Raw genomic sequence first — 17,407 nt, forward strand, 5'->3', positions numbered from 1 at the left:
TGCGGACATTTTCCTTTACTGCCTGTCCCATAGTCAAAACAGGAAGTGAGAGACAATCCCTCTAAAGTGAAGGAATTCCTGGTTCTCACCAGAATTAGTGTCCCCACTGGAAGATATCACCAATATTCCTGTTCTAGGGACAACCCAAAATTTGGGGTTTTCTTTTACTTTCACTTTCGCTGGTAGTGGTAAACAGGACAAATAGAGAGGGGCACAGACAGCAATAAAAACTGGCAGATGTTCTAATCCTATCAAAAACTGAAAAAAAAAAAAGTTTTGCCTTAAGTTATACTTTAAGTAATCACCAAAAAATACAATGCTGTTTGCAGAAGTCCCGAAGGGCTACTCAATAAATTCGAATGGGCCAAAGATTGGGCAACAGAGGCCCTAGGCTATATGATAGATCAGGGGCCGCAACATCACAGTAAAGCAGTACAGGCTCAGTTTCACTGCCCTTAGACTACTATGTGACCTAAACTTTAGCAACTGTTGATTGTGAATTGACACTGCCTCCCCCATGTTACCTCTGTTGGGACAAAGTGTCTGAACAGTTTACAAAGATTCGAAATGCTCTGCATACTTGTGTTATTATACAAGTATACTATACAAGTATATTATAGACATTTACTGCTTTATAATGCAAATTGTAAATTTACATAAGAAAACATTGCAAAACCACATTCATAGAACCTTGAAAAGTTGAGTGAATGCAGTTTGAGTTTGAAGGACAATATTCTGCATTGAAGTGTGAGACTGTTACTTGATTCAACATCTGATAACCACATTACCTGTAAACTGCTTTGAACAAGTCCTTTGAAGAGACTCCAAAAGCTCTTTCATACTGGCTTTTTCCTTCCCTGAGATAGAAGAATCAACATTATTTGATTATATACAGTAATAGTTGGTTTAGCATATATATAAACTTCCTATACTTATGTTCATTTATCAAGAATCTCTAACGTTTTAAACATATTGCATATTTTTAGTGTACCAAAACCAATAAATAGCTTTGTGATTTTATTTTGGAATAAATATAACACCATATCCAAGTGTATCTCATTATATTTAAAGAAAGTTATAAAACTTAAATACAGAATTCTGTACTTTATTTTAACTTTAAACTGATATTTTCTCGTTTACATAGACTGTATTAATAGTCACACTCTGGATTGATCAGACTGCATTGTGTCTACTACACTGTATACAGTGCATATGAACAGAGAGAACGGTTCTCTAATAATATAGCCAATGGTACATTTAAGATCTGTGTACACTGTGAGGGTGCCCTAGCAAACTCTTGCATGTGGCAGTTTGAATACAATTTACATGTACAGTGCCATGGAAAAGTATTCACCCCCTTGGCATTTTTCGTATTTTGTTGCCTCACAACCTGGAATTAACCACTTCAGCCCCGGAAGGTTTTACCCCCTTCCTGACCAGAGCACTTTTTACAATTCGGCACTGCGTCGCTTTAACTGCTAATTGCGCGGTCATGCAATGCTGTACCCAAACGAAATTTGCGTCCTTTTCTTCCCACAAATAGAGCTTTCTTTTGATGGTATTTGATCACCTCTGCCATTTTTATTTTTTGCGCTATAAACGGAAAAAGACCGAAAATTTTGAAAAAAAATGATATTTTCTACTTTTTGTTATAAAACAAATCCAATAAACTCAATTTTAGTCATACATTTAGGCCAAAATGTATTCGGCCACATGTCTTTGGTAAAAAAAATGTCAATAAGCGTATATTTATTGGTTTGCGCAAAAGTTATAGCGTCTACAAACTAGGGTACATTTTCTGGAATTTGCACAGCTTTTAGTTTATGACTGCCTATGTCATTTCTTGAGGTGCTAAAATGGCAGGGCAGTACAAAACCCCCCCAAATGACCCCATTTTGGAAAGTAGACACCCCAAGGAAATTGCTGAGAGGCATGTTGAGCCCATTGAATATTTATTTTTTTGTCCCAAGTGATTGAATAATGACAAAAAAAAAAAAAAATTTACAAAAAGTTGTCACTAAATGATATATTGCTCACACAGGCCATGGGAATATGTGGAATTGCACCCCAAAATACATTCAGCTGCTTCTCCTGAGTACGGGGATACCACATGTGTGGGACTTTTTGGGAGCCTAGCCGCGTACGGGGCCCCAAAAACCAAGCACCGCCTTCAGGATTTCTAAGGGCATAAATTTTTGATTTCACTCCTCGCTGCCTATCACAGTTTTGAAGGCCATAAAATGCCATGATGGCACAAACCCCCCCCAAATGACCCCATTTTGGAAAGTAGACACCCCAAGCTATTTGCTAAGAGGCATGGTGAGTATTTTGCAGCTCTCATTTGTTTTTGAAAATGAAGAAAGGCCAGAAAAAAAATTTTTTTTTTCTTTTTTCAATTTTCAAAACTTTGTGACAAAAAGTGAGGTCTGCAAAATACTCACTTTACCTCTCAGCAAATAGCTTTGGGTGTCTACTTTCCAAAATGGGGTAATTTGGGGGGGTTTTGTGCCACCTGGGCATTCCATGGCCTCCGAAACTGTGATAGGCAGTGAAGAGTGAATTCAAAAATTTACGCCCTTAGAAAGCCTGAAGGCGGTGCTTGGTTTTCGGGGTCCCGTGCGCGGCTAGGCTCCCAAAAAGTCTCACACATGTGGTATCCCCGTACTCAGGAGAAGCAACAGAATTTATTTTGGGGTGTAATTTCACATATTCCCATGGCATGTTTGAGCAATATATCATTTAGTGACAACTTTGTGCAAAAAAAAAAAAAAAAATTGTCTCTTTCCTGCAACTTGTGTCACAATATAAAATATTCCATGGACTCGACATGCCTCTCAGCAAATAGCTTGGGGTGTCTACTTTCCAAAATGGGGTCATTTGGGGGGGGTTTTGAACTGTCTTGGCATTTTATGCACAACATTTAGAAGCTTATGTCACACATCACCCACTCTTCTAACCACTTGAAGACAAAGCCCTTTCTGACACTTTTTGATTACATGAAAAAATTATTTTTTTTGCAAGAAAATTACTTTGAACCCCCAAACATTATATATTTTTTTAAAGCAAATGCCCTACAGATTAAAATGGTGGGTGTTTCATTTTTTTTTTTCACACAGTATTTGCGCAGCGATTTTTCAAACGCATTTTTTGTGGAAAAAACACACTTTTTTAAATTTTAATGCACTAAAACACACTATATTGCCCAAATGTTTGATGAAATAAAAAAGATGATCTTAGGCCGAGTACATGGATACCAAACATGACATGCTTTAAAATTGCGCACAAACGTGCAGTGGCAACAAAATAAATACATTTTTAAAAGCCTTTAAAAGCCTTTACAGGTTACCACTTTAGATTTTCAGAGGAGGTCTACTGCTAAAATTACTGCCCTCGATCTGACATTTGCGGTGACACCTCACATGCATGGTGCAATTGCTGTTTACATTTGACGCCAGACCGACGCTTGCGTTCACCTTAGCGCGAGAGCAGGGGGGACAGGGTTGCTTTTTTTTTTTTTTTTTTTTTTCTTTATTATTTTTTTTCTTTTTTATCTTATTTTTAAACTGTTCCTTTCATTTTTTTTTTTTTTTAATCATTTTTATTGTTATCTCAGGGAATGTAAATATCCCCTATGATAGCAATAGGTAGTGACAGGTACTCTTTTTTGAAAAAATTGGGGTCTATTAGACCCTAGATCTCTCCTCTGCCCTCAAAGCATCTGACCACACCAAGATCGGTGTGAAAAAATGCTTCCCCAATTTCCCAATGGCGCTGTTTACATCCGGGGAAATCTAAGTCATAAAATGCTCGTAGCTTCTGGTTTCTTAGGCCATAGAGATGTTTGGAGCCACTCTGGTCTCTGGTCAGCTGGCTGAATCACCGGCTGCATTCTCAGGTTCCCTGTTGAGACAGGAGAGCCAGAGAAAAACACGGAAGATGGTGGGGGGGGGGCATTCCCTCCCACTGCTTGTAAAAGCAGTCTAGAGGCTAATTAGCCACTAGGATTGCTTTTACATGAAAGCCGACCGCTGGCTGAAAAGAATGATACCAAGATGATACCTAAACCTGCAGGCATCATTCTGGTATAACCACTCAAAGTCGTGAATGGCATGCCTGAAGACAAAAAAATGGTTAACAATAAAGCACAGTGAACAGTAAAGTATAAAAAATTGCATACCTGAAAAGCAAACATGATAAAACATAATAACAATAAAACATTGCAGAATAGAATACAGTAAAAAAGAGCAGAACAATAGAGAGAGAGAATAGAGAGAGAGAGAACAATAAAACGACAACTATTTATTTTTTTTTATTTTTGTTTGTGTTTTTTTTTTACACTTTTTTTTGTAACTGTAACTTTTATAACTGTAACCGGTTCCAGGTTCGGGTCTCTCAAAATGCGATGGCATCTTGGGAGACCCTGTGAAAGTGTGTCCTAGTCTGTGCAATGCTGTACCCTACGCTAATACTCAACTAGTGCATGGTAACGTTCAAAACATTCACCAATGCAAAGACCAGGATTGTCAGGACAGGAGGGACAATAATAGCGGGTGTCACGCCTATATCCGCGCTTGCTGCAGACACAACATCTTTTTTGGGGGGGTTCGTTGGGTAGGGGTACTCGGGAGGACATAAAGAAAATGCCTCTCATGCAGCCGACTACATTTGGTTGGGGATGTGAATGGGGGAAGTACGGGTGCTGCAGAAGTGGTGGGTTCCCAATTAGGATTGGCAAATGCAGCAGGAAGGGCATTATGGGCACGACGGGCCTGTGTTTGTCTTCTTCTTGGTGGCAGCGGGACACTACTTGTGCTTGCCACCTCACCAGCTTGAACTGCACTTATGGGACTCGCCACATCACCAAGTGTTACTGCAGTGCTGGTTTGACTAAGACCGGGGTGTACTAGGCCGCTGGCGCTTGCCAGTTCACCAAAACGCTACAAAAAAAAACTGTTAGCGATCGCAGGGATCAGGCCTGACTCTGCGAACGCTGCAGTTATGCGTTTAGTGTTTTGTAAGTGACAGTGATCGATCGATACTGCACTTGGGTGGGCTGGGCTGGGCCGGGCGGAGGGGCAAAATGCAGGTGCTAGCAGGTATCTGGGCTGATCCCGCTAACACTGCGTTTTTGGGGACCCTAAACTGCTGGGGACGCTAGTATAGATCTGATCGGATCAGATATTGATGCGTTCAGATACTATACCACTAAGGGAGGTGTACGGTGCGTGGGTGTTAGCGCTACTGGCACTAACCTGACGCTGCCTGGGGCTGGTGCTTGCCATTTCACCAAAACGCTACCAAAAAAACTGTTAGCGATCGCAGGGATCAGGCCTGACTCTGCGAACGCTGCAGTTATGCGTTTAGTGTTTTGTAAGTGACAGTGATCGATCGATACTGCACTTGGGTGGGCTGGGCCGAGCCGGGCGGAGGGGCAAAACACAGGTGCTAGCAGGTATCTGGGCTGATCCTGCTAACACTGCGTTTTTGGGAACCCTAAACTGCTGGGGACACTAGTATAGATCTGATCGGATCAGATATTGATCCGTTCAGATACTATACCACTAAGGGAGGCGTATGCTGCGTGCGTGGGTGTTAGCGCTACTGGCGCTAATCTGACGCTGCTTGGGGCGTCGCATATCACCGCCGGGCGATCGGGGGGCTAAACCTTTATTCGGTAATAAACGGCGGGTGCCCTGACACTATAAAAAATAAACAAACTAACCAGCGTCACCCGTAACAGTTATACAGTGATCAGTGGTGAAAGGGTTAACTAGGGGGCAATCAAGGGGTTAAAACCTTTATTAGATAGTATATGGGGGTCCCTGTCGCTATAAAACGCTGACGGCGAACCTAAATATTTACGTCCCTAACTAGCGTCACCAGTGACACTAATACAGCGATCAGAAAAATGATCGCTTAGCGACACTGGTGACAGGGGGTGATCAAGGGGTTAAAACTTTATTAGGGGGGGTTAGGGGGGTACCCTAGACCTACAGGGGGCTAATACTCAGTGACCTAACACTTCTAACTGTCACAAACTGACACCAATCAGTAATCAGGAAAAAAAAAAAAAAACAGCTTGGTGTCAGTTTGTGACGGGGGGGGGGTGATTGGGGGGGATCGGGGGGGATCGGGGGTGTTTAGTGTGCCTGGCATGTTCTACTGTGTGTGTTTGTGTTTTACACTTACTTGGATGTCTTCTCTCCTCGGCGTCGGAACGGAAACTGCCGAGCCGAGGAGAGATGACATCACATCCTCTGCCTGTGTGTACTATACACAGGCAGGGGATGTTTCTCATTGGCTGGGAGCGATCGCGAGGGGGGGGCCACGATCGGATGGCCTCCCCCTCATCTCTGATCGCTGCCAGATAAATGCCGACCGCCGCTGGCACCGGGGGGGGGGTCCGATCGGACCCCCCGCCCGCGGGAAGGCAATCACGTACCAGGTACGTGATTTTGCCTGCCCGTGCCGCTCTGTTCACGTATATATGCGTGAGGCGGTCGGCAAGTGGTTAACATGGATTGTTTAAGGATTTGCATCATTTAGCTTACAGAACATTGTAGATTTTTGTTTTTTTGTTTTATTGTGAAGCAAACAACGAATTGGACAAAATAGAAAAAGTCAATGTGCATAACTATTCACCCCCCTTTTTAAAGCCACCTTTTTTTTTTGGCTATCACAGCTCCAAGTCGCTTTTGATAAGTCTCTATGAGCTTGGCACATCTTACCACTGGGATTTTTGCCCATTCCTCCTTGCAAAACTGCTCCAGCTCCTTCAAGTTGGATGGTTTGCGCTTGTGAACAGCAATCTTTAAATCTGACCACAGATTTTCTATTGGATTGAGGTCTGGGCTTTGACTAGGCCATTCCAACACATTTACACGTTTCCCCTTAAACCACTCAATTGTTGCTTTAGCAGTGTGTTTGGGGTCATTGTCCTCCTGGAAGGTGAACCTCCAACCTAGCCTCAAATCACATACAGAGTGGTACAGATTTTGCTCAAGAATATGCTTGTATTTAGCACCATCCATCTTTCCCTCAACTCTGACCAGTTTCCCAGTCTCCCAGTTGCGACTGCTGAAAAACATTCCCACAGCATGATGCTGTCACCACGTTTCACTGTTGGGTTTGCACCAGACATAGCATTTTCTTTGATGGCCAAAAAGTTCAATTTTAGTCTCATCAGACTAGAGCACTTCCTCCATACATTTTGGGTGTCTCCCACCTGCCTTTTCGCAAACTCAAAACGTGCCATTTTGTTTTTTGCTGAAAGTAATGGCTTTCTTCTGGCCACTCTGCCATAAAGCCCAACTCTATGGAGTATGGCTTACTGTCCTCCTATGTACAGATACTCCAGTCTCTGCTGTGGAACTCTGCAGCTCCTCCAGGGTTACCTTAGGTCTCTGTGCTGCCTCTCTGATTAATGCCCTCCTTGCCCGGTCCATGAGTTTTGGTGTGCGGCCATCTCTTGGCAGGTTTTCTGTTGTGCCATGTTCTTTCCATTTGGTTATGATAGAATTGATGGTGCTCCTAGGGATCATTAAAGATTTGGATATTTTTTTATAACCCAACCCTGACTTGTACTGCTCAACAACATTGTCCCTTACTTGTTTGGAAAGTTCCTTGGTCTTCATGGCAGTGTTTGGTTATTGATGCCTCTTGCTTAGGTGTTGCAGCCTCTGGGGCCTTCCAAAAAGGTGTGTATGTGTAATGACAGATCATGTGACACTTAGATTGCACACAGCTGGACATTGTTTCACTAATTATGTGACTTCTGAAGGTAATTGGTTGCAACAGAGCTTTTTATGGGCTTCATAACAAAAGGGGTGAATACATACACACATGCCAATTATCAGTTTTTTATTTCTGAAAAATAGTTTTATGTATATATTTTTCTAATTTTACTTCACCAACTTAGACTATTGTGTTCTGATCCATCACGTATAATTCAGATTAAAAAAACATTGAACTAAAGGCTGTAATGTAACAAAATAGGTAAAAAGCCAAGGGGTGAATACTTTTGCAAGGCACTGTAGTATCAGGATAGATGGCTTACAGGGACATCTTGTTCTTGCACTGAAGCTACCTCTTAAAAATCTTGGTTTTCAGTGCCCAAATCTGAACAAACCCTTAGGGATAGAGTTATAAACAATTCATAGAGATGCAGTAGTTATCCTGTGCATTCATTTTGTGCAAATGAGGCAAAAACAAATGTTCCTGAGATTTTTTCTTTCCAGGTCTAATGTTTTCCATAGAGTGGATCAGGAAAATACAGCATTATGGCCATTACAACATTATTGTAAATTAGTAATTTGTTTTTCTTGTTCAAACATTTTATTGAAGAATAGAATAAGTATACAGAGGTAGGGAACTTAAAAGGAAAAATCCCAATGATAGAGGGGGTAAGACAGGATGTACAATAATACTGTGCGATGACAGGGATGCAGCCCACATAGAAATAGGGTAAGTGAAGGGATACATACAGGAGGACTATCAAACTTCATACTTCATACAGATGCGAAAGGTTATAGGTAACAGTGTAACATCCTATAACTTAAGGCTCAAGGGAGAGCAGACCTAGTGTGAACCAAGAATGAGGGCACCAGGGGATCAGGTGATTAAAATGAAAGAAAAGGGGAGGGGGGGTAATTACCACACTTAGGTAGGACCATGGGTCCTGCAAAATAGTTGTGTGTGGTATCTTGTCAAGTATGTGCATGCTAGTGGGCCCATACTAGTAGGATAGACCCCTAGTAAATAGAAACTAGTGGGAAGAAGGAGGCTGTAAGAAAGATAAAGAAATATTGGGTAAACAGGGGATAAGGAAAGAGAAAGGTGAGAATCAGAAAGGCAAGGAGGGATTAGGGCCAGCCCCGGGGGGAGGGAAAGAGGAGGGAATGTGGAGAGTCCTGAAGGGGGGAATCTGATTAACTATAATAGTCAGGGTGATAGTAGTGTGTTGTCAAAGTCAACAGGGAGGTAATGATCCACCCAGGGTTTCCACAGGCTCTCATATTTTCGTAACCTATCTACCAGGATTGCTTCAGCCTTGGCTAGTATCATGGCTCTGGTTATTCTACTCTTAGTTTCCGCAATGCTAAGGTTAGGGGTTTTCCATGCCTTGGCTATAATTTGCTTTGTGGCAGTGGTGACCTGCAGAAGTTTGAAGTTGCCTAGTCACAGCTAATGGTTTTAGGTTGAGTATAGCCATGGCTAGCATCTCGTGGCCATAATGCTGTATTTTTCTGATTCACTCTATTCTGTATGAATAAAGAACAACTGTCCTGAAGAGATAATAGCTTACTAACATTTGATTTTGCCCCCAATTGCATGGACAGAATGTGTATACAGTTTCACAGAATGAATAGCGAATAGCTGTGTGATTATTTTATTTATAAATACACCACGTATTCTTAGCTTCCACTTACAAATCTTTTAAAGAGCTGTACATTAATTAAGAAGAATGATATTTTCTCAAAACACAGCTATCCAAAAAAAATGCAATAATTTGGTACTTTGTATTAATTACATAATGTGCTTTACTTTTGATTTCTTTCAGTATTCAGTTTTTTACCTTATAATCTAATATTGAGTGAAAAAGGTGATAGAATCCCACAATGATTTCATCAGGAAATATATTTGTTTTATAACAATAAGAAGATTTCGCGCTTCAAATCTATCACATATTGAATATATGAACTAACATATAGGTGAGCATATAAGTGCTGCTATGATAGCTGAAAACATGTGAATACTACCTACTGTGGTTCTGGGTAGCTGTGGTTCTCTGGCTCCCCCTAGTGGCGAGGAGCTGCAAAGCAGGCGCTGTCCAGTGTACACGGAATGGAGAACGGAGGTGACAGGTGGGCAACCCCTCCTTTATTTGATAGGTATCTATATACCGAGAGGATAACCCAGCCATCAGAGATGCCAAACCTGGACAACCAATAAGCTACATTATACAGCATTTACTAAAGAAACCTTTTGATGCCTGTATCTGCTTTCCTTAAGGTGAGAGTTTTGAGAGGCCGGTTAAACCGGATCCCTCCATAGAAAGATTACCATCATTATCTCCCACCATATCTGATCCCAGCTGATGTAACACATATATCATGAACTTTTTCACTATATGATGAGAAGATATTAATCAGCACACTTGGACTATTGTATTAAGATTGTTTGTTTGTATCTACATTTCACATCCACATGTTTGTATTCACATGTTTACAGCTATCATAGCAGCACTTATATGCTCACCTATATGTTAGTTCATATATTCAATATGTTATAGATTTGAAGCGCAAAATCTTCTTATTGTTATAGTTCTGTTGAGTGTAATGTGAACACTTTTTGATTTTGCTGCAGTCCACAGAGACATCATCACTATTTACTCACGTTGGCACTATTCCTAATATTTATTTTTGGTTGACATCACATTCCTTGTACTCATAACAGCGCGAGGGACAACATCACAATATATTTGTTTTACCACCTTTTCTTTATTCTTTACAAAACTACTGCCTTGAAATTTTCCACATTTTGTCATGTTTTAACCAAAAACGTAAATGTATTTTATTGTGAGTTTATGTAATAGAGCAACACAAAGTGGCACATAATTGTGAAGTGGAAGGAAAATGATAAATGGTTTTCAAATTGTTTTACAAATAAATATGTGAAAAGTGTGGCATGCATTTGTATTCAGCCCCCTTTACTCTAATATGCCTAATTAAAATTTAGTGGAATCAATTGCCTTCAGAAGTCACCTAATTAGTACATAGAGTCCACCTGTGTGTAATTTAGGCCCAGTATAAATACAGTTGTTCTGTGAAGCCTTCAGAGGTTTGTTAGAGAACGTTGGTGAATAAACAGCATCATGAAGGCCAAGGAACACACCAGACAGGGATAAAGTTGTGGAGAAGTTTGAAGTGAGGTTAGGTTATAAAAAAAATCCCACTGGCTGTCATGGCGTCCTCCCTGAACGGAATGTTCTCCGGTCAGCCGCCCAGTCCTCCTCTTCCTATGCAGCCAGGGGGCACCTCCGGGCTCCTGTCCACCCCGCCTGGGGCGAAGAACCCTGTGAACAGCACACTGGTGGATGAGCTGGAGTCCTCATTTGAAGCCTGCTTTGCTTCTCTTGTGAGCCAGGACTATGTGAATGGGACAGATCGGGAAGAGATTTGTACTGGTGTTGATCAATGCATTCAGAAGTTCCGGGATGTTGCCAGGCAAACAGAATATTATTTCCTGCAAAAAAGATTACAACTTTCTGTACAAAACCCAGAACAAGCTATTAAAGAGGATGTGACAGAACTGAGAAGTGAGCTACAGAGAAAGGAAGGACTCATCCAGAAGCACCGAACTAAACTCCACACCTGACAGTAGGTTCTGGAAGACATTAATGGTGGCCAAAAGAAGACAAATGAGATGACCCAGGGACCACTTGCTTACCTGGAGCAAGCTTCAGCCAACATCCCAGCTCCTATGAAGCAGACATGACATCAGTGTAGAGCTCACTCTGATGCATTTCTACACAAGGTGTTCATCAAGGACTAGAAAATGTTTTCTCTTTTCTTCTTTTTTCTTTTTTTTTGTTACTGCATATTATAAGCTTAAGTATGTTTACGTGTTTACACTGTTTTTGGTGAGAAATAAAAGATAATAGTATTTTTTTTTAAATATCCCAAGTGTTGAACATCTCACTAAGCACTGTTCAGTACATCAGAGTATGACATAACTGCAAATCTACCAAGACATGGCCGTCCATTTAAACTGACAGGCCGGGCAAGGAGAGCATCAATCAGAGAAGCAGCCAAGAGGCCCATGGGAACTCTGGAGGAGCTCCAGAGATCGACAGCTCAGGTGGGAGAATCTGTCCACAGGACAACTATTAGTCGTGCACTCCACAAATATGGCCTTTATGGAAGAGTGGCAAAAAGAAAGCCATTGTTGAAAGAAAGCCATTGCAGTTTTCACAAAGCCATGGGGAACACAGCAAATATGTGGAAGACAGTGCTCTGGTCAGATGAGACCAAAATTGAACTTTTTGGCCTAAAAGCAAATCGCAGATTCTAATACTAAATTATATTCACGGGCAATTCCAACCTGGTTCTATGGAGACTCCCCAAATAAAAGGGCAAAAGGAGTCACCATAGGAATAGGGAAAAACATCCGTTTTATTTTGGAAGAAAGGAAAGTCGACCCAGATGGTCGCTTCTTGTTCCTAAAAGGGTCCCTTCAAGGGAAAAAGCATACATTAACAAATATCTATTGCCCCAATAGACACCCCAAAAAATACCTAAAAGGGATCCTTAATGCCTTAATGGACTTTAAACAAGGTTATTTAATTTTGGCAGAAGATTTTGATTTCTCAATAGACCATGATCTTGATAGTACGTCTGGTGCACCGATCCGAGAAAGCAAACAATTAAAATTGATTAAGAAAAAAATGTATAGTCAGCAGTTAATCGACGTATGGAGAATAACATATCCAAGTAAAAAGGATTACACTTTCCACTCATCTGTGCATGACACGTACTCAAGACTAGATTACATCCTGGTGGATCATGAAGTACTGGAGTATGTAGTAGAGACTTCAATCGGTATAATATCAATCTCAGACCACACCCCTGTAATAGTAAAGATAAGATTCAATGTATGGAAAAGGAACATGGAGGTTGAATGAAGATCTAATAGATGACGTAGAAGTAGGAAAAATAATAGCGACTGAAATCAAACAATACTTCAGTGCTAACGATACACCGGATGTGACAAAGGCGACAATCTGAGAAGCCCATAAGACTTATATTAGAGGAAAGTTGATTTCCATAGAAGCCGGGAAAAAGAAAGAAAGAGAAATAGCTATGGAAAAGGTAATACAAGAACTATATGAGCTGGAACAAATTCACAAAACACAACCAGATATGGAAACATACCAGAAGAAAGTCACAAAAAGGGGCCAATTGGGGGATCTGATGGAACAGGAAACTAGAAAAGTGTTTAAAAATGTTGCAAAAGAAAGATACAAGTGGGGAAATAAGCCTGGGAAATACTTAGCAAAAATATCAAGGGAAAAAACTTTAAACTATGTAGAAAAGATAAAAAATGAGAAAGGCGAAATGAAATATAAAACAACTGACATTGCAAAGGCCTTTAAAACACACTATATAGTGCATTATATATGTAGCAATAACTCTCGGTGGAGCTGCTGGTTTATTATTGGGCCTGTCCTTTATTCTTTTCACCCCTCTTAAGTTGTTCAATCCCCTTGACACAGCTGTAGTGCAGTGTTGTAATGATATTAGTACCAACTTTAACCCACAATATACACTTATATTTATATTTACCTCTACCTGGGTGCTTATAGCTCCACCTGCAGGAGAAATAACAACACTGCACACCAACTTTAGTAATAACCAAAATAACTTCCTTTTTTGGGTAAATGATATATTTATATAAAGAGTTATTACAGTGACTACACTGTCACACCAACGTAGTGCAACAGTATAGTAAATAGTTATGACAGTCTTGGTAACATACACAAATATACCTAAATATATATATTTGTATCAGGGAGTAGGGATGAGCTTCGAGTTCGAGTCGAACTCATGTTCGACTCGAACATTGGCTGTTCGCAAGTTCGCTGAACAGCGAACAATTTGGGGTGTTCGCGGCAAATTCGAATGCCGCGGAACACCCTTTAAAAGTCTATGGGAGAAATCAAAAGTGCTAATTTTAAAGGCTAATATGCAGGTTATTGTCATAAAAAGTGTTTGGGGACCTGGGTCCTGCCCCAGGGGACATGGATCAATGCAAAAAAAAGTTTTAAAAACTGCCGTTTTTTCAGGAGCAGTGATTTTAATAATGCTTAAAGTCAATCAATAAAAGTGTAATATCCCTTTAAATTTCGTACCTGGGGGGTGTCTATAGTATGCCTGTAAAGGGGCGCATATTTCCTGTGTTTAGAACAGTCTGACCGCAAAATGACATTTTGAAGGAAAATACTCATTTAAAACTACCCGCGGCTATTGCATTGCCGACAATACACTTAGAAGTTCATTGATAAAAACGGCATGGGAATTCCCCAAAGGGGAACCCCGAACCAAAATTAAAAAAAAAAAATGACGTGGGAGTCCCCCTAAATTCTATACCAGGCCCTTCAGGTCTGATATGGATATTAAGGGGAACCCCGGCCAAAATTTAAAAAAAAAATGACGTGGGGTTCCCCCTAAATTCCATACCAGACCCTTCAGGTCTGGTATGGATTTTAAGGGGAACCCCGCGCCAAAAAAAAAAAAAAAAAACGGCGTGGGGTCCCCCCAAAAATCCATACCAGACCCTTATCCGAGCACGCAACCTGGCAGGCCGCAGGAAAAGAGGGGGGGACGAGAGTGCGGCCCCCCCTCCCTCCTGAACCGTACCAGGCCACATGCCCTCAACATTGGGAGGGTGCTTTGGGGTAGCCCCCCAAAACACCTTGTCCCCATGTTGATGAGGACAAGGGCCTCATCCCCACAACCCTGGCCGGTGGTTGTGGGGGTCTGCGGGCGGGGGGCTTATCGAGATCTGGAAGCCCCCTTTAACAAGGTGACCCCCAGATCCCGGCCCCCCCCCTGTGTGAAATGGTAAGGGGGTACATAAGTACCCCTACCATTTCACGAAAAAAGTGTCAAAAATGTTAAAAATGACAAGAGACAGTTTTTGACAATTCCTTTATTTAAATGCTTCTTCTTTCTTCTATCTTCCTTCATCTTCTGGTTCTTCTGGTTCTTCTGGCTCTTCTGGTTCTTCCTCCGGCGTTCTCGTCCAGCATCTCCTCCGCGGCGTCTTCTATCTTCTTCTCCTCGGGCCGCTCCGCACCCATGGCATGGGGGGGAGGCTCCCGCTCTTCTCTTCTTCTTTTCTTCTCTTCTTCATTTTCTTCTCCGGGCCGCTCCGCAATCCATGCTGGCATGGAGGGAGGCTCCCGCTGTGTGACGGCGCTCCTCGTCTGACAGTTCTTAAATAACGGGGGGCGGGGCCACTCGGTGACCCCGCCCCCCTCTGACGCACGGGACATGACGGGACTTCCCTGTGGCATTCCCCGTGACGTCACAGGGAAGTCCCGTCAAGTCACCGTGCGTCAGAGTGGGTCGGGGTCACCGGGTGGCCCCGCCCCCCCCTTATTTAAGAACTGTCAGACGAGGAGCGCCGTCACACAGCGGGAGCCTCCCTCCATGCCAGCATGGATTGCGGAGCGGCCCGGAGAAGAAAATGAAGAAGAGAAGAAGAGAAGAAAAGAAGAAGAGAAGAGCGGGAGCCTCCCCCCCATGCCATGGGTGCGGAGCGGCCCGAGTAGAAGAAGATAGAAGACGCCGCGGAGGAGATGCTGGACGAGAACGCCGGAGGAAGAACCAGAAGAGCCAGAAGAACCAGAAGAACCAGAAGATGAAGGAAGATAGAAGAAAGAAGAAGCATTTAAATAAAGGAATTGTCAAAAACTGTCTCTTGTCATTTTTAACATTTTTGACACTTTTTTCGTGAAATGGTAGGGGTATAAGTACCCCCTTACCATTTCACACAGGGAGGGGGGCCGGGATCTGGGGGACACCTTGTTAAAGGGGGCTTCCAGATTCCGATAAGCCCCCCACCCGCAGACCCCCACAACCACCGGCCAGGGTTGTGGGGATGAGGCCCTTGTCCTCATCAACATGGGGACAAGGTGTTTTGGGGGGCTACCCCAAAGCACCCTCCCAATGTTGAGGGCATGTGGCCTGGTACGGTTCAGGAGGGAGGGGGGCCGCACTCTCGTCCCCCCCTCTTTTCCTGCGGCCTGCCAGGTTGCGTGCTCGGATAAGGGTCTGGTATGGATTTTTGGGGGGACCCCACGCCGTTTTTTTTTTTTTTTTTGGCGCGGGGTTCCCCTTAAAATCCATACCAGACCTGAAGGGTCTGGTATGGAATTTAGGGGGAATCCCACGTCATTTTTTTTTTTAAATTTTGGCCGGGGTTCCCCTTAATATCCATACCAGACCTGAAGGGCCTGGTATGGAATTTAGGAGGACTCCCACGTCATTTTTTTTTTTTTAATTTTGGTTCGGGGTTCCCCTTTGGGGAATTCCCATGCCGTTTTTATCAATGAACTTCTATGTGTATTGTCGGCAATGCAATAGCCGCGGGTAGTTTTAAATGAGTTTTTTCCTTCAAAATGTCATTTTGCTGTCAGACTGTTCTAAACACAGGAAACATGCGCCCCTTTACAGGCATACTATAGACACCCCCCAGGTACGAAATTTAAAGGGATATTACACTTTTATTGTTTGACTTTAAGCATTATTAAAATCACTGCTCCTGAAAAAACGGCCGTTTTTAAAACTTTTTTTTGCATTGATCCATGTCCCCTGGGGCAGGACCCAGGTCCCCAAACACTTTTTATGACAATAACTTGCATATAAGCCTTTAAAATTAGCACTTTTGTTTATTCATGTTCGTGTCCCATAGACTTTAACGGTGTTCGCGTGTTCGAACGAACTTTTTTCCTGTTCGCATGTTCTGGTGCGAACCGAACAGGGGGGTGTTCGGCTCATCCCTATCAGGGAGCTCCCCCTGCTCTAAACCGTAAAGTCACTACCCTTTGTAACTAGATGCAGGGCCCTGCAATAAAAGAGATAGTCTTGATGTGTTCAATCTTTGCTAGCTATGAATTTGTAATTGTAATCCACAGAGGGTTCTTCTTGGGTGTTGCGCAGTGTAAGGTAATACACTAAGACAATTATAATCCAGCAGATTGATTAAGTGTTCTTATACGAAGAAGGCAAACATCTAGTATCAGTTCTTGAATACTGAAGTCTATGCAAATGTAATGTTCTCCAACTTAACTTGTTCCGTGGGACTATCAGTCCCAGCAACACTCTGTAACGGTCCTAAGTGTGTGTAGTATTAAACAAAGTTCCGGGTGTTAACCCTCTCACCGCACTGGATCCGGACAAATGGATGTCTCCGTTTTAGCAGTTCTCAGTCCATATGGAGCCACCACCACGCTGTCACACTGTTCCATTTCCTAACGACCAGGAGTCCTCGATTACCTCCTCCACGGGTCTCCGGAACGATCACTTCTGCTGCTCCAGCACACTGTGATCAACAGCAGGATCCTTGTGCTGCTCCGCTCCTTCACAAAGTAGGCCGCAACCCTGTGGGACACACACACCCACAGAGTTCTGCTGGCAGGCCACGCGTCCCAGGAAGAGACATAAGATGGCCACTCCCAAACCTTTTATACCCTCCCACAATGCAGTTCAGTTCTCCTCTTGTCCAGGAGCATTGTGGGTAGGTCATAGTTAATGTTCAGAAATAAACAATCAATCACTTCCATGTCACTTCTCTTAATGATGAAACATAAAAGTCTTGTATTCAAATAGAGGCAAAGGGAATG

General features: G+C 42.5%; 2 protein-coding genes across 2 annotated transcripts in view; one reads left to right on the forward strand and one right to left on the reverse strand.

Annotated features, from left to right (window-relative positions):
• Positions 1-17,407, reverse strand: part of LOC141128842 (acetylserotonin O-methyltransferase-like) — a 153,991-nt gene that overhangs the window by 71,134 nt on the left and 65,450 nt on the right. Inside the window, exon 4 of the mRNA XM_073616404.1 lies at positions 789-857. Coding sequence (XP_073472505.1) covers positions 789-857 — 69 coding nt within the window. The remainder of the gene's footprint in view (positions 1-788; positions 858-17,407) is intronic.
• Positions 10,963-11,563, forward strand: LOC141128843 (mediator of RNA polymerase II transcription subunit 28-like). Its single transcript, XM_073616405.1, is given in 1 exon segment — positions 10,963-11,563. A coding segment is annotated over 1 exon segment (534 nt). The 3' UTR covers positions 11,497-11,563.

This window comes from Aquarana catesbeiana, linkage group LG02, assembly GCF_042186555.1.
Source record: "Aquarana catesbeiana isolate 2022-GZ linkage group LG02, ASM4218655v1, whole genome shotgun sequence".
Lineage (NCBI taxonomy): Eukaryota > Metazoa > Chordata > Amphibia > Anura > Ranidae > Aquarana > Aquarana catesbeiana.